The sequence below is a fragment of the Phyllostomus hastatus genome, unplaced genomic scaffold (genome assembly GCF_019186645.2).
Source record: "Phyllostomus hastatus isolate PE091 unplaced genomic scaffold, TTU_PhHast_1.1 phas_contig_148, whole genome shotgun sequence".
Classification (NCBI taxonomy): Eukaryota; Metazoa; Chordata; class Mammalia; order Chiroptera; family Phyllostomidae; genus Phyllostomus; species Phyllostomus hastatus.
The window spans coordinates 23795675-23812903 of NW_025333607.1; the positions used below are offsets into that span (position 1 = coordinate 23795675).

General features: G+C 56.8%; 2 protein-coding genes across 5 annotated transcripts in view; both read left to right on the plus strand.

Moving 5' to 3' along the window:
- Positions 1–28: 28 nt before the first annotated feature.
- Positions 29–8968, plus strand: TMEM183A (transmembrane protein 183A). 2 transcript variants are annotated; one of them, XM_045817430.1, is made up of 8 exons: positions 29–246; positions 339–428; positions 1207–1374; positions 2929–3088; positions 3959–4139; positions 6479–6559; positions 7297–7452; positions 8288–8968. In XM_045817430.1, exons 1-8 carry the CDS (start codon positions 138–140, stop codon positions 8471–8473), a joined length of 1131 nt encoding a protein of 376 aa, XP_045673386.1. In that variant the 5' UTR covers positions 29–137; the 3' UTR covers positions 8474–8968. The 2 variants fall into 2 exon arrangements, with proteins under 2 accessions (XP_045673386.1, XP_045673395.1); XM_045817439.1 differs by having other exon boundaries at positions 2932–3088.
- A 3497-nt stretch (positions 8969–12465) lies between these two features.
- Positions 12466–17229, plus strand: part of PPFIA4 (PTPRF interacting protein alpha 4) — a 28872-nt gene continuing 24108 nt past the window's right edge. For all 3 annotated transcript variants that reach the window (XM_045860474.1, XM_045860446.1, XM_045860464.1), the window contains exon 1: positions 12466–12603. The gene's annotated coding sequence lies outside the window, so the exon portion shown is untranslated. The remainder of the gene's footprint in view (positions 12604–17229) is intronic.

Below are 17229 nucleotides of genomic sequence, written 5' to 3' on the forward strand. Positions count from 1 at the left end.
CGAAGAGGAAGGTAGTCGCCAACGCGACGCGGGTTCGGCCTGAGTCATCGCGAGAGGTGCGGGCTGCGGGGCGGGATGGCCACGGAGCCGGACGGAGCTGACCCGCGGCTCCTGGAGCCGGCCTTGGAGCCCGAGACATGGCCCGGGGTCCCGGCCCACTAGGCCGGCCTCGCCCCGACACGGCCGCCATGCCCAAGCGAGGGAAGCGACTCAAGTTCCGGGCCCACGACGCCTGCTCTGGTCGAGGTTGGCGCGGCCGGGGCGCTGGGCGGCTGGGGGGGACTGGCGGGGTGCCGCGGGGAGAAGGCCGCTTCTCTGAGGGTTGCCGCTCGTTTCAGTGACCGTGGCGGACTATGCCAACTCGGACCCTGCCGTCGTGAGGTCTGGGCGGGTCAAGAAAGCCGTCGCCAACGCCATTCAGCAGGAAGGTAGGCTCCCGACGAGCCTGGACACGGCCGCGGAGGCTGAGCCTGGGGCCCTGTCCGTGTAGTTCTGAAGTTTTTCGGGCACCGTCCGTGAACGGGTTTGCCCTCTCCGCGCTCGCACAGTGGGTTCCGGGGAGGGTGCGGGGTAGCCTGGAGCGCCAGCATTTTGTGCAGCAGAAATGCCTGCCTTCGCGTGCGCTGTGGTGCCCACCACTTGCTCCTTGGCTTTTAGTCTTTCCCTGCAGTTCACGCGTCTTCTCCCCGTGCTCTGCCTCTTGCTTTTCGTGTAAGAGCCTTGAAGTATTCTTCTTCTCCCATCCTTCTCTTACTTTCAAGCTTTTCACTCACGTATCCCTGAGACTTGTGTTTTTAGGACACCCATTATCTCCAACCCAGAAACATTGTTAAGTTGGATTCAACGCCTCTCAAACCCTGGTCCTGAGAACTTATGCAAATGACAGCAGCACCCTCCTTTCGCGGCGTTTATAGTGTGGGAATAATGTGTTCCCTTTTTCTTCAGGTCTGAGGTTGGCATTTTTTAGGAGTTGGTTTGCCCATGACTTTCCAATTTTTTGTATTGAAAATGCTTGGTTTTCTCTCTTTTTAGAGAAACCTAAAGCTTTTCTCAGCTTTCTCCAGCAGACTCCCGTGCTGCTTTTTGCTGCTGCTGCTGCTGCTTCCCGCCCCCGCCTCCCCCCACATGGATGTTGGTATCCCGCCTGTGCCCTTTGAATTTCTGGATGGGACTCTGCCTTCTCACCCTTCTCTTATTTTCTTCTAGTAAAATCTCTTTGTGGCTTGGAAGCCTCTCAGGTTCCTGCGGTGGAAGCTCTTTCTGGGGCTGGTGAGCCCTGTGACATCACCGACAGCAGTGACGAGGTGGACACCCCAGAGGAGAGCGTCCAGGAGAGGACCGTCTCCAGAAAAAAGAAATCCAAGAGGCACAGAGGTGCAGGGCTTGCTCTCTGCTGGTTGACTAGTCCTGTGTGTGGTGACAACTCGAAGCTGCCACTTTTTCCATAGCCCCAGAGGGGAGGAGTGGAGAATCCGAGTTTGGATCTCAGCAGTGGGATAGGGTTGAACATACTACGAAGCTTTTCTTTGCTAATTTCTTTTCCTACGTTGTGAAATTTCTTAATAGTTGTACTTAAAATGTAGGTCTTCAGTAATTACTGAATTTGGACCCTAAAGACAAAATTTTTGATAGCCCTCAGCTTTGTAAAAGTTCTGCTGGGTGGTCTCAGCAGAGGGAATTCTGACAGTTGCTTGCCTTCTCTTTCGGAGAGAGATTTCACGTGGAGTAAGCCGGGGCCCACACATGGTAGACTGAGCCCTAAACGATTACGAGACAGGACAGCACCCAGGAAGAGGGTGTTTCAGAGCCGTTGGTCTCTGATGTGGAGAGCCCAGCACAAGAACCTGCCTGAGGCACAGAGCCGCAGGGAGTAGTTGGCGGGAAAGCAGAGACAGCTTTGAGCAGGGGGTGCAGGGGACCAGGAAAGAGAAGGGAGAAAGCCGGTTTTTGCCCAGGTATATGATGAGGTCTGAGTTAAAGGTTAGAGATAGGGTCAGCCCAGGTTCAGGTGTCTGTGTGTGGCGTGTGAGTTTGTACTCGCACCTGCAATGCACAGTGAGCTTCAGAGTCAGAATGAACATTAACGAGGTCTGACGGAGGAGGTGGGATGCAGTAAGACAGTATGTTCCAATACTGAATGCATGTGGCTAAGGTCGTAGGTCAGACTGGCCGTGAAACCAGGAAGAACTAGAAGAAAAGAAACATACTTGCAGGTGGCTATTGAGTAATGAAGAGAACGCTGTAACTTACCTGGTTTTTAATTCAGTTTGCACTTTCAGGTTTTCCTCATAGCATGTTAAAACTGGCTTTGTTTTTTTCAGTGACGGAACTGAAGGACATGTTTGGGGGGTGGGGACAGCGAGGAAGATTAAGGGCAAAGCCAGACTCTGGGGCCAGAGAGCCTGGGTGGCGAGGGTGTGCTTCCTTGTTAGTGAAATGGGCACAGTGATATTTTCCCTACTTCTGTTGAGAAATTACTAGAATGGAATGGTTTAATGTATGCAAAGGCACTTTGTAAACTTCAAAGTAGTATATAAGTAATTGTTAAATCAAGGCTTTAAAAAACAAGACCCATTATAGGAACAAGTATAAAGGACACATGGACAAAAACTAGGGGGGGTAGAAATGGGAGGGAGGTGGGGAGGGCTGGGGCAGATGGGCTGGGATGGGAATAAAAGACAGAAAACTGTACTTGAACAACAATTAAACTTAAAGCACACAAAACAACAAAAACCCCACTCACTTGGACAACAGGAAGCAGAAGTGCCCGGCAGCTGGAGTAAGCGGGGAGTGATGAGTCTCAGAGGCTGCCTTGGGCCTGTTTAAAACCTTCCTCTCAGCTGTGAAGTCTGGGAGACCTGCTGTGACTGGGGGTCTTTAGATCTGTGTGTAATAGGTCAGACATTGTAGCTCCTTTTTCTGTTTCAGAAGACCTGGACGGGGCTGGAGGAGAAGAGTACCCCATGGATATTTGGCTGCTGCTGGCCTCCTATATCCGTCCTGAGGACATTGTGAATTTCTCCCTGATTTGTAAGAATGCCTGGACTGTCACTTGCACTGCTGCCTTTTGGACCAGGTTGTACCGAAGGTGCGGCCACAGGGAGCTCACTGTTGTCTGTGTAGCTGATTTCATGCTGTTTGTGGTGTGGACCTGCTCCCAGGATGGAGACCTTTGCACTTTCTCTACTCCATGCCAGGTGTGAGCCTGGCTCCGGACTGCTTGAGCCCTTTCTAACTTAAAACTGATAGTATTAGCTCATCCAGGTAACTGTCATCCCTGTGGTTGTCCACTCCCCGCATCCAGTGTCCGTTTGCAGCAGAAAGTCTTGCTTCAGGTTTCAGAAGAATTGTCTTTGACTTTTCCTCAGGGGGTTATCCCAGCTACAGTTTTCAAAAGCTGCAGCTGCATGGCTCTTGGCCTTTCCAACTGGATTAGTTTCTTAGGTTTGCCAGTCATCTTGAAGTACGGCGTGGCTTTCATATGCACGCTGCCCTGTATGCAGCCATGCACGCAGTTGTACTGGTTGGGGAGAGGGCTGCAGAAATGTAGTGAAGGTGCAAACGGTCAGTGGTAACGTGGCGGGAAGGGAGCAGAGGCCTTGCCGAGACGAGACGTGTGCCAGGAGAACCTGGTGGCCCCTCCCCAGGGCATGGCCTGAAGTATGTTGTCTGTCAAGGCGAAGACTTGCCCTTCTTTAGAGTGAAATGCTGAGGACCACAAATTTTAAAAAGGATGGAGAAGTACAGGATTGTAAGGTGTACGTGAACTGGGTTTCACGTAACAAAGAAGCAAAAGTAGCCGAGAAGTGGAGGAGCTGGTGATTTGCGTGTGAGTGAGCCCTGGGGACAAGCTGCTCACTGGTCGGTGACATCGTGCAGAGACGAGGAGTCGTAGGAGACTGACCTGGAGCAGGAGACGCGGGTCACACGGTGGTGGGAGTAATGTGTCGTGTTTCAGGCACTACACGCTGGACGCCTCCCTGCCTCTGCGCCTGCGACCCGAGTCCATGGAGAGGCTGCGCTGCCTCCGGGCGTGCGTGATCCGGTCTCTGTACCACATGTATGAGCCCTTCGCTGCCCGAGTCTCCAGAAACCCAGCCATTCCAGAGAGCACGCCCAGCACCTTACGGAATTCCAAAGTAAGTGAGCACTCGTGTCGGGCCCTGTGTGGCGGGGCTGTGTTCGAGGCTGGCCTCTGGCTTCCGGGGTGGGGAGGGCTCAGGCTGCCGGCCCGAGGCTTCCAGGGGACTAATGTCCACTCTCCAGGACGTCCCTGCTGTGCCAGCCGGCTCCCTCGTGCTTTCAGCCATGTTCCTTACCCTCTTGACCGTTACTTGTTTTTGTGCATCGTGTATTGGTACCGGGTTAGGTGGCTGGGAGGGTTTGAGCTAGGAAAAACACGACTCGAATGGTAGGTCTGAAGTGCAGTTCTTGGGAAGTGCTTTACGTCACGATGCAGAGATACGCCGTGAGCAGCTCTCTAGTTCGCTCTTTCTGTTGTGACCTTGACATCTGGGATCCCCTTCCTTGTCGGCCTCCTTCGAGGTCCTGGTGCAAACCTCGCTCCCTTGGCATTGGCCATGTGCTTGCTGCCGTCAGGCCCCGCGGTAGGCGGTTTGAAAGACCAGCAGGTGCTCCCAGTCAGGGACTCCAGCGCTCTAAACCCTTCTGTGTCCAGGCTGCTTCTTGGGCTTTGGAGTTTCCCCAGCACTTTTCCTTCACACGTCGTATTCAGGTTGCTGGCGCTCTGATTTGCTCATAGGTCTGTTAACCTTTAGTCTGTTTTCTTTTTTTTCCTCCCTGATGAAGTCCTTAGTGAACGCACCTCTGCCCAGCTGGGCTAGCATAGCAGGTAGGATGATTTGGGCAAGCTGATGTCTCGTTCCCGCGTCCCCCACCCCTGCACCTGAACTAATATTGTCTAAGTTTTGTATCTTTTGAGTCTGTGGATAATTTTTATTACTTCCTGAGTACCCAAAATCGGGTGTTCCATAGCACTTCCTCTTCTTTTGTGTTTTGTTTTTATGCTTTGGGTGTTACGGAGACTCTGCTCCCCTAGTGTAGCCCTCGTGTGGTAGTATTTGACCTGATGCCTGCTGACCAGAGGGTACTGCTGATTTCTAGGTTGTTTGTCTGGGTTCCTCCCAGGGTTGCAAAGGCAGGTAGTCAGGGCTGTGGGCTGAGCTCAGTGGAATGTCATGCCAGCTAATGGGTGCAGGGCAGGGATAGAATTTCACCCAGCGGCTGCGTCTCCTTGTCATGTGAGCAGGTAGTGTGTCCTGTCACGTTCACAGCCTCCGCCCCCGAGACAGTGGCAGTGCCGGGCTGACTGACGAGGAGGGCGCCATCCCAGAGCTGACCTGCCAGGGGTCGGTCAGCTGCTGGCAGCAGAGCAGTGTCAGGCAAACTTGTGCTGACACATCGTAGCGGCTCCAGTGCCCGGTCCGAGGGGACCTGTGTCTTCTCACACATACCACCGTGCAGTAATTTTGACAGTGGACTCTGAAAAGCCAGTGTGGAGTGATAGCTGTGGTTTAATCCAGGGAGCGAGCCCGGGCCACCAGGCTGCTGCTTTTGTGCCTGTTGTTAGAGATCGTTTGAGGAGCGTGTGGGACCTGCGGTGGCAGCTGTCCCATGCATGGCCTTGCGACTTGTACAGCCAAGTTGCATGGCATTCTGGGAGGTGCCGGCATGCCTAAGGAGCGGCCCCGTGTCCCGACTCCAGCTTTTCGTACACGACTCTCCCTCTCTCTCTTTTCAGTAGCATAGCTTGTGTGGGACACTGGAGCCGCTGTGATGGCAGCAGAAGTGTTTGCCCCTAAAAGCCAAGCCCATTATTTTTGATGGAACATCAGGACGTGCAGGGCACGTCTGAAGGGCAGGACAGCTGGCACGGCGGACGACCCACCCCTTGCCCCCTGGGAGGTACTTGACTTCTTGTGCTTAACCTTAGCTGTAGCCTGCCTTTTACCGAGGGGTGTGCTGAGCTCAGACAGTTCTGCATCGTCCACACGCTGTCCGCTCCCAGAGGGCCCTGAGTGGCTTGCCCCTGTGTGTTTTAGGGCCGGCCATCTGCCTGCCTTTGTCACCATCTTGCCCGGTGGCTGCTTATGTTCCGGTGTAGGGGAGTGACCTGCTGGATCAGAGAATGCCCCAGTCCCTAGAGGCCATGTTTCGTCGTAAAGATGAGAACGGGAGGGGCTGCCGCCACAGCCTCGGAGGCTGACTGACCTTGGTCCCTCTTCTGCTCGCTGAAGAGCCCTGGGACCCTCTCTCCCTGTGGCACCAGTGTCAGATCGGCGGGGGGAGGGGAGGGGGCGGTCTCCACTGGGGCCAGTGTGGGACCCGCTGCGTTGGGACTGTGGCTGGCTTCAGAGACGGCAAACAGAAAGGTTTCTGCTGCTTAGTTTTCGTTACCTTGTTTTGATTTTTCTCCTTTTATTTATTTTTGGTTTATTTTATTTTTGTTTTCTTACAGTGCTTACTTTTCTGGTGCAGAAAGATTGTTGGGAACAGACAGGAGCCAATGTGGGAATTCAACTTCAAGTTCAAAAAACAGGTATGCAGTTGTGTCTCCTTCGTTTTTCAGATAATGTTTTGTTCTAGTAAATTTAATTCGGTGTAAAGTTGCCTTATTACAGTCAGATGATGTCAAAACTTGTAGCGATGCCACGAAGAGAAATTACGAAGGAGCTGTCCTGTGTGAAGGAGAGCCCGGTGCAGGGACGGGCCCTTGCGCGTCGGGTCCGTGAACACAGAGCCGCGCGAGCCGTCTTAGGGACAGCTGAGTTTGAATGTGCTGTGGATGTTACGTGACCTGGCATTTTTGTTAGTTTTCTTGGATATGAGCAGAATATGGTGGTGGTACACGTGTGTCTCTTCGTGCTGAGTGGGGGTGGAGTGTCACTGTCACTTTCAAATGGCTGTGCACTTCCCGCCCCAGCGTGCGTGTGGGTCTTCGTGGGCACACGCACACGAAATGGGAGGGAGAGGACAGTGTGTGACGGGGATCCGGCTGTCTTCCCGACGTCATCCTCCGACACAGCTGCACGCTTCCTCCTCTTGCCGGGTGGCCGCGGCGTTGTGCCGCTGCCACGCTGCTCATCCAGAGGCCCCCTCCTTTCAAAGGGCGGGTTTTCCTTGCTCTGTGTGGGAACCAGCACGTACATGGAGAGGGAGGAGAAATCATATAAGAATGGGTCTCGTGGCATCCACTGAGCCGTGCATTTGCTTTGGTGGAGTCTTCGAGCCCAAAACATGCCCTCGACGCCATGAGTGAATTCTCTGTCCCCTCAGTCCCCCAGATTAAAGAGCAAGTGCGTTGGGGTGCTGCAGCCTCCTGTTCAGTACGAAGACGTTCACACCAACCCCGACCAGGACTGCTGCCTCCTGCAGGTCACCACCCTCAATTTCATCTTCATTCCCATCGTCATGGGCATGATATTCACTCTGGTAAGTGGGGACAGGGTGTCGGCGCAGCTCTGGCACGGACTCGGACGGTGCCTGGGTTTCAGGGAACTCTGTAAATTTAACCTTGGAGGAGAAGTCTGTGGTGAGGGTTCTAAAGGGCCTGGAAGCAGACCGGCACGCTAGGAACAGACAGCCGTGTGGGGGAGCGGCCTGTGTGTCAGAGCGTGTTGCCTCTGCTCTCCGCAGCGAGGGCAGCGTTCCTGCGTCTCCCGGGTGGTGCTCACCGATGTCGGAGGAACACCATCTCGTGGGGACGGGGATGAGGCTGCCCCCCCCCCACCCCCCACCCCCCCGCGACCTGGGAAGTCTGGGAAGCACGGTGGGGCCCCGCCCTCGGTGAAGCGCCCAGTTGCAGCACTCATGCTCCCTGTACTTCAGACTCACGCAGTTCTCTGCGGACCTGCACATGTATGGACATAGTTAGAGCTTCCGTGGTGTACTGTGTTGGAAAACGGGGGTCAGGTGCGTGCTTCCCGCATCTTGCCCGACTTGCTCAGCAGTGTCTCATCGAAGCCCCTTCACGTCATCGCTTACAGCTCCAACCCAGCGCTTAAAACCGGCTCTGGTGGGGTCCGCGTGCACGTCCTGGCGTGCGCAGCCGTCCGGGAGGCGTCCCGCAGCGCAGTCTGAATGTGTCAAGCCACGAACTGATGAAACCCCCTTCAATTTTGTGTCTCTGTGAGGGTGTTGGTGTCATTTAGAGGTTATCTTGGGGCCTTGCCAGTGTGAGTTGGTCGGACTGTCACCTTAGAGTGGACCCAGGGGACGGTGGTGTCACTGGGGTGTGGGGTCTCACAGAAGGTGCTCTTCCCTGCAGTTTACGGTCAGCGTGAGCACGGACATGCGGCATCACCGAGTGCGACTGGTGTTCCAGGACTCTCCGGTCCATGGCGGCCGGAAGCTGCGCAGTGAGCAGGGCGTGCAGGTCGTGCTGGACCCGGTGCACAGCGTCCGACTCTTCGACTGGTGGCACCCTCAGTACCCGTTCTCCCTGCGGGCGTAGTCACCCCGCCCCGCCCCGCAGCAGGCTGGGCTCGGTGGCCCCAGCGGCCTTCACAGGTCCCGGTGGAAGGGGCTCCGGATGGTTCGTCTGCTTAGTGACGCACGTGCTCCTGTTGGGGACGGGAACGGGGTGGACCTCGTGTTCTCTGAACAAGACGGGAAACATAACCGTGACTTCTGAACACATTGGATGTAAGGGTTTCGTGCGAAAGGAGAAACCAGGCCCTATTTTCTGTGTAAAACCCCATTCGGTGCTATTGAGTTGGTTCTTTGTTCTTTTATCCCAATGGTCGTGCTCTGGGGAGAAGTTAGGCTCTTGAATCTCCGGTCGTTGAGGACGTCCGGGCGTTCCCTGTGGGCCAGAGGAAACCCAGAGGCACAGGGCGGTGGCTGCCGTGGCGTCCAGTTCAGCTGCCTCTCAAATTCAAGCGAATATTCCCTCCCTCTCCCCTTCTCCGGAAATAAAGCAGGTGACAGGGTTTTCAGAATCTGGTAAGATTGACTTGTGTACTTTTCTTGAAAACCAATTTTGGGTATTTATTACATAAATATTCTTTTGCCGGTCTTGGATTTAGGTTTGTTTTTGCTGGAGGCTGAGAGCAGCGATGACAGTGACCGTGCCCTTGGCCCTGTGCTGGGGACTGCACAGAACAGCCCGGCTCCCCCCAGTCCTGTGCGGTGGGTGACTCTGCTGTCATTCTGTGGCCGAGGGGACAGCCTCAGTGACGTGGGCAGGGCTCCCACCCAGGCTCTGCTCTCCCACTCAGAAGGTCAATCTTGTTTTTCTTGTGGTCGTTGCTGGTGAGGGCGGTAGGCAGAGTGCACGGCGGTAAGAAGTCCGAGTTGTGTGAAAACTGGATTGTGGTATACCTGCTCCCTAACCAGCCTGAGGGTGTGTAAGATTGATGAAAACAGCTGTTAAATAAATCTTTTTAAGTAAAATGTAAAACCAAGAAAGTTAATACAGGAAAGATAGTGGTATTTTCACTGAATTGTTAGAAAGGCATTTATTATACTGAAGGTCAGTAAAAATACGTCCCACGTTGAAACCAGCCTCCTGAGCTGCAAGCGCTCTGTGAGTTTTCCGCCCCGTCCTGCCCTGCGAGACCCACCGCCCCGAGTGTCCTTGCTGCAGAGATGCTGTCCTCAGAGCACTTGCTGGGGCTGGTGTGCTCAGAGGGGAGCGTGGAGGTTGGGATGCTTTGCTCGGTTTTGCTTTTGCTGACAAGATAACTGCTGCTCCCCCCTCCCTGCCACCCCCGCATTAGCCTGTGAGCTGGGTATTGCTACAAGGTGGGCTTTAGTGTTACAAAACAGACCCAGGAGGGGTGTATGATATACTATTAGCGAAAGGACCCCCCACTACATTCACTATGCCTGCTGCCAGAGGAAAGAAAGACTGTCTTTTAATGCCAGAGATTTGTGAAAAGGAAATATTTATTTAAAGCTATACAGAATTAGAGTAGTGACTTAATGTCTTCATTAAAATATTAAAGTCCTTTAGGATACCCACAGATGACACAGTCCTTCCTTCTCCCTCTGCCCTAATCTGGGGTACCATATCTCAGGAAAAGAAGCAGAAGTCTGTGATTTGGGCTCCCGGCAACATCAGCTATGTTGCCGCCACAATCTCCAGTTAATCCAAAGCCACGTGGCACCTTCTCATGGCCCACCAGCAAGAGTCCTTTTACCCCTTTTCTTCCAGGCAAAGTCTCTTCTGCTTCCTGAGCCATGTGGCAAAAGGGAGCACCCCAAAGCCATGTGGTCCCCTCGCTGCCAAAGCCCCGTGGTTCTCCCCTCACATGGCTACTGCGCCTGGGTTTAAAGTCCTGCACCAGTCTTCCTCTGCAGCCCCGTTTCTGACTCCTCCCACAATTGGCTATACCTGCCAGCATTCCTGTATTCTTCCAGCTTTTCTGGGCTGCCATAATGAGTCTGGGTAGGTGTGGCTCTATGGATGGCATGGAGCCAATCATCTCCAAGCTGTCACGCAGGCGCTGTAACCAGGGGGAGTTGCCTCCCAGTTACATCCCCCCGCTCAGAGCATGGCCACAGCTATTTAACATATCTATGATACCAGTTAAAGGTTATAGATATGTTACATGACCATGCCAGAGGTCAGATGCAAAGCTGTTGCTATGTAACAGCTCCCAATGGCCCTGCTCCATGTGTCCCATCTCCCAGTTTAGCCTTGTGGGGGTGGGGTCAGGACATCCCTTATATTTTTCTAATATTTCCTGGACACCTTGAGTTCTGGATCCGGTTACAAATCCCTATTTGGGGCCCCCCTCTTGGTTGAGTCCTGTTACATTAGGGTCACATTCTTTAACCATGAACGTCGTGTGGGGGCAGCTGTTGCCATCCTGGGAAGTGGGCGTGTTCTGTTACCGTCCTCCCTGCCCCTGCTACTCGCGGACTGTTTATAGGGAGCATCTGCTGATGCCTCTGTTCACAGCTGTCTTCCCCACACTAAGGGTGGAGCTGAAGCTGTTTACACAGAAAGTGAGTGTGGGTCCGTGAGCAAGAGCACTGGGCACTTAAATGATGAAAATAAAACGAACTGGAAGATGGGAAGCACCTTGCACATCTAGTCTACAATCACAGCTCGCTTCTGCCCCAACATCCCGCCAAGCCAGAGCAGTTTGATTCCCGGTTGTGGGCTGGGGCATGTGTGAGAAGCACGCAGCTGATGTCTCTCTCCCTCTCCTCCTTCCCTTCCCCTCTCTTAAAATAAATAAATAAAGTCTCCAAAAAAAAAAAGTTGCCTCCAAGGTAGGAGGAGAGAAGCACTGATCCCTAGTTCCCTGGAGTGGAAGGGGACTGTCCTGGTGGGTTGCTGCCCCCTGCTTAGGAGTTCCCTTTGCAAGGGGGATGTTAGCAAAAAAGACAAAACAAAAAAAGTGCTCCCTAAAACTGCATTTGGCATCACCAGTGTGTTCTGACTCGGCACCCGAGTGGTAGATAAAACGCCAGGTGTTGCCTCAGCTGCTGTCTCGGAGTGACGTCACCAACACTTGCTTGGCAAAGCGCGTTGTGCCTTCAGCTTCTCCCTTAATCGGGTGCGTCGCCTGTTCTCGGACGACCCATGTTTCACTGATGAAAGGATGTGAAGTGTCCCAGGGATTTCCTTTTGATGAGAGCCCCCCCCCCCAAGCCACCAGGAGTAATTGGGACTTTTCTGCACTACTTTTCTGTACAATCCGATTTGTGATCGTCACTTCAGTTCCACTCTGATGGTCCGAGAAACCAGATTAAACCTCATTTCTAACCCCTCTAATAAATCAGTTATTCAGATTTTTCTGCCTTCCACCGAAGATTCCAGGAAACTGAGCCAAATGGTGACTATACTGGAGAAAACGAAAAAAAGGCAGGTTATGCGTGCCACTGACCTCAGCTGCAGCCTTCGTCCTGTCTGTCAGCGTGCACGCAGGGCACGCACCTGCAGCTTCTGCCCGCCCCCTTGCAGGCCCCGCCCCGGGGCGGTGGAGGGCGGGGTTGCTGTGGGTGGTTCGTGCGAGAGATGTCTCATTTCCTAGTAACAGAGTCGGCTCCGCCAGGGGCCTGTGTGGAGACGAGCGGCCCGGTTCACTTAAAAACACACTACGGAAATGTGTCTTGGCTTAAAGTTTCTCCACTGGAAAATGGGTGTGACCAAAGGCAAAGTACTAAATGCGCTCGAGAGAGCGAGTGTGATGGGGGACAAACCACTGGCCACAAGGCCGGGACCTTCCGATGGAGGGAGCAAGCGCCTCGCTTCGGGAGGGGGCGGGTTTCCAAGGGGGAGGGCAGCCTGGGAGCCCCGGTCCTGGCCCAGCAGAGACTGCGCAGCCTCCGAGCTGCTCTCGGGTCACGTGCCGGGGCGGGGTGCTGCCGGGAGAGGTGGGTATCGAGAGGCCCCGCCCCCGGGGGTGGGGCCAGACCTTCCGTGGAGGCTGCGGTGGCCTCTGGTCACGTGAGGGGTGGGCCCTCAAGGGAGGGGGCGGGGCCTCAAGGGAGGAGGCGGGGCGCATGCCTGGGAGGCTGCAGCTGCTCGGTGTCCTGCTAGGGACTCGTGGGGCCTCCGCAGTGCCTGCGGCTGGATGCCGAGCTGAGCTGCGGGTCTCCAGTCTTGTTTTCGGGGACTGTAGGCAGGTGAGCGTCCCAAGTCCGGACTTGGGGTGGATGTCTATGTTCCCCCCTCCAACTGCTGCACGGTTTGGGGAGGGGTGCCTGTCGCGCACTTTTGGCATCAGCCCCCCTCGCTCCGCAGGGATAGATTCCGCCCCCCTCACCGGCCGTGGCAGCCCCCCGCCATTGGGGTGAGCGCGGCTGCGATGCCCAGTTTGCGCGGGGTGGCGTTTGCACCCCGCCGTCGCCCTCGGAGGAGGGAGGGGGCTGAGCTGGCAGGTCTGATGGAAGCCGGAGGGCTGCGCTCTCCTGCCGCCCCCACCCAGTCCCGGGAGAGTCAAGAAGTGCCTCTAAGCTCCTGGGTCATCTCCGCCCCAGACATACCTGGGGCGCCAGAGGGGCCGAGGACCTCGGGCTCCCCTGAGGTGGGGGTCCTCAGCCTCCCTGCATCACCTGCAGCGCCCCTTCCCCTGTCACTGGCTCCCGTCCTCCCGCTGCCGGACTCGGACTCGGGCGGAGCCTGCGACGCCTGTCTCTGCAGGGCCTCCGAGGTCCGCCAAGGCGGGGGCGAGGGTGGCGTCGCTGGGAAAGGGCCGGGAGGGTGCGGGCGCAGAGCTGACTTTCCACTGCGCAGCGCCTTTCCCAGAGTGGACCCTGCGGCTTTCGGTGGCGGGCGGCACGAGAGCGGCCCGGGCAGGCTGGAGGACGTGGAAATGCGCTGTGGGTGCTCGTGTTTGAGAAGGATGGGGGTGGGGGCAAACGTCCAGGAGGCGCTGATGTCACCTCTGAGGGAGGCGTCCGGGCGGTGTCCATTAGAGGGGCTGCGGCGTGGGGGCTGCTGCTCGGCTGATGCGGGCGTGAACAAGTGGTCATGGCTGTGCTTAGCGGGGCGGGGGGCGGGATCTGCTCCCCTGGTGGGAGCTGAGGGGGACTTCGCAGTAGCCAAGGTTCAGGGACCCCCTCAACCTTTCCAGGGGCGATGGGACTGATACTTGGTACTTTGTTCACCATTCAGCAAACATTTATTGGGCACCTACTGTATGTCAGACACAGTGCAAATTGCTGGGTCTCTTGAAGCTATGGAAGGCGGTGGGGCAGTTGAAAGATCACACAGCAGGCACTCTGTCAACGCCCCCCCCCCGCCCCGTTATATTGTCATTGGATTAGAAGGGACAGAGCTGTCGGACTGGACCCCGAGTCACCCACTCCCCACCACTGTTAGCACGCTGCACACTCCGAAGGGACGCTGCCTCTGCAAGGGGCGCAGCGGGAAGTTCCCCTGGCTGTTCTCTAGGGTTTTGTCCTGAGGCCCGAGGTGGCTGCGTGGGGTGCGTGGTCTCTCAGACCAAGGGGACAGTGACTAGCACAGTGGTCGCCTGGCTGGTGCTCTGCCGCCTGGCTCAGCGGAAAGTCCAGTCTCTGGACGGCAGTGGGTGTGGGGGGAGTGCTCGCACGCTCGCTCACCCCATGAGTGCTGCCCAGCCGCCCTGATGTCAGGGCCCTGGGGCATGTGCTGGTGCGGTGGGCAGGGCCGGCAGCCAGGCTCCTGGGCCTCCATCGCTCCAGCCTCAGAGCTGGAGAGACTTGTCAGTGATGCTGTGGTCCTCCCAGAGCCTCTGAGGGCCCTGGTGAGGGGGCTGGGGCAGGGTGAGGAGTTGGGCTGTGCAGGCAGTGAGGCAGGGCTCAGACTCAGCAGGGCCAGGAGCTGGGGGCCCTGAGGGCTGCAGGATGTATGGCAGCTGCTGGAGCTGTTTCATGCCGGGTACGGGGGGTCCTCTGGCCAGGGGTCGTCTGGCTGGGGCTTGGGCCTTTGGAAGGGTTGCAGTGGACCCACGGTGTCATCCTCAGAGCCGTGGGGAGTGTGTGTGCTGCACAGGAGGGTTCGGTATGGAGCGGGGAGGACTGGCGGATAGGAAGCTGCCCCAGGTCCCAGGTGGAGACCTGGGAGCATGGAGGGGGGGAGTGGGGCATCGCAGACATCGGAAGTCGCCCTCTGTGCCCCCTCTGGCCTGCCAGCTCACTGATCTACAATTAGCTCCGGAAGGCCTGTGGGGCTAGCTCGCAGGAGTAGACACGGCCCTTTGAGTGGCCGTCAGAGGAAACGTACTTGGAGGCAGACTCTGAAGGGCTGCTCCTAGAGGCTAGGATGATACAGCCCAGAGCCTGAGGAATCACCCAGTAGGCTCACAGCTCTGCCCTCAGAGAGCCTTGGGTGCTGCAGCCCCCGCCTTCCTCTAGGCTCTCCTGTTTCCCCAGGTGACGCCAGCTCCAAGGCCAGACAGGCCTGTGCTGGAGCTGCTCCGTTCCGAGGGAGGGGAAGGGCAAGTCCAGTGGGTCAGACTGCAACAGGGCCCCAGGCCGACCCCCAGCCTGTGCCAGCCTCTGGACGTCCAGTCACGTGCTCCTCCGTCCAGGGTGCCGTCCAACTGTTGCTTGTGTAGCTAGCTGTGTTCTCTCAAGTAGACATGAACTTCTGAGGGTGGGGATTGCATCTTGTGGGCCTTTCGTACCCATAACAAGACCCAGCTCAGCATGGGGTGTTTGGAAATCAGCTCAGTGCATTGTTGTTGCATTGCATGGAAGCAGGGCCTCCCTGCAACCAGAACCATCGAACCTGGAGCAGAGGAGCCCCTGGGCACCCAGGACAGTGGTGTCCACCCGGGAGAGTGGTGCTCCACCTCAGCCAGGTGTCATTAGAGTCCGTAGGCAGTAAGTACAGCGAAACCCCCAAGGGCCCATTGAGCATGGTGTATGGGTTTGGGTCTTTAACTCTGAACAGTAATGTTAGTCACATGTATATTAGTACAAGTGTAGTATGCGTGTGTGTTAGTTACAGGAACGTGTACCTTGATTTCAGAAGGAGTACGTGTATACAACGTAACTGCGTGGTGGGGTGGATGACCTTCCTCTCATCTCTTTGCTCGGAGGGGCTCACACCCTGAGGCTCCCTCTTGGCCCAGCTTGTGGGCACTGCGCTTGAGCACTTGCTGGCAGCTAGGCACCGGCCCCGTGGCCTCTGCAGGGTGGCAGCTTGGCCCTGGCCGCACTCTCTCGCAGTGGTGGGGCTGCCATCTGGTGGGACAGCAGGGAGCCAGCCTGTGCGTGTGGCCCGCCAGAGCATCAGACTCAAGTGCCCATCCCTCCTGTTCGCTAGGGAAAGACAGGGCTGAGTTCTGGCGAGTCCCAGAGGCCTCAGAGTCTCTGTGTCCACACTGATGAGCCCGCAGGCCTGGTTTCGCCCAGCCCCTCCCTCCACACACTCACACCCTTGCTCACCCGGAGCCCCTTCTGCGGTGTCACCCGCGGACCCCCCACAAATGCTGGCGGTGAGGGAGGGTGGCTTCCGCCCCTGGACCAGGACCTGCATGTGTCACTGGTGGGAGCGGAAGGGCTGTGCCGGGCCGAGGCGACAGCCTCCAACGTGCTGTTGGAGGACAGCCCTGCAGCCAGAAGGAGGCCCCCCTGTGGCTGCCACACTGCTGCCCTCAGCAGGGCACCTGGCGCTGTGTGATGGTGCGTCGCCCGGGGAAGTGGCCTTGCTACCTGGTTTGGAGGGAGGCTGGGGAGGGCGGGTGGCACCGGAGCCAGCTTCTCAGTTGCCAGAATGACCAGGAGGATGTGGAGGAGGCCCAGTTGGACCAGCCAGCATGTCACAGCAGGCAGGCCACACGCTTCCCAGCCCTTTCCTGTAAAGAGCTCCAAGAACCCACCCACAGGCCCACCCTCGCCCGCCACTGGGTGGCCCCTACTCCCCTGCAGTTGTGGTACATTCTGCGTTTCCAGGCTCTGCTTATCCTTGAGTCTATCCCTCTACGGTGGGCAAAACAGGTCATGGGTTTCATCTTACAGCAGAGGCCTTGGCAGGTGGTGATGAGCCCAAGGCCACCCAGCTGGTCTCCTCCGTGCCAGCTCTGGGTCCCTTTACGCTCAGAGTCCCTGAGCTCCTCAGCATGCTCTCTGACACAAGGGCCCCTTCCCCAGCCTGGCCTCCTCTTCTGTTCCCTCATTTCTTCTTGGGGTGGGTGTGGGAGAGGGAGAGAGATGAGAACCTGGCTGTGCTGAGCTTGGACAGGTGTGGGGGGCCCTTGTGGCCTTTCAGCCGCACAGGTGGAGCCCTCAGGGAGCAGGGTCCTGGGCACTGTGGGTGGGTGCGGGAGGGATGGCTGTTAGCATCAGTGAGATGGCAGCTCTGGCTTCTGCTGTTCCGGGGGAGGCAGGGACATGGTAGTGGGGGACAGCTGGGTTTGGATGGAAGAGGCTTGGTCTGCCTTTGGTTCTCCTGCTGGGTTCAGCCCAGTGTCTGACTTATGACCTCATGCTGGGTCCCCGTGTGTCCTGTCCTCTCCCAGCCTGCCACCTGAGGGGTGGAGAAGAAGCTGTCCCAGTGTCTCCCGTGTGGGCAGGGGGAGGGGAAGGAAAGAGAGCGCTGTTCGCGGCACCTCGCGGTGCAGGGCACCTTGCATCTCGTCTCGTGTCACAGGGGCTCCGAGGGCAGCTCCCTCCTCATGTCGACTCGGGTGGCGGCCTCCCAGCAGCAGCAGCAGGGCTGTCGAAAGCCACTGCAGGCAGAAAACCCCAGCTGCATGCTGCGCTCCTCATCACGCCTCCACGCCCTGACCTCTGGGCATCTCTGTGCCAGGCTCGTGGTGT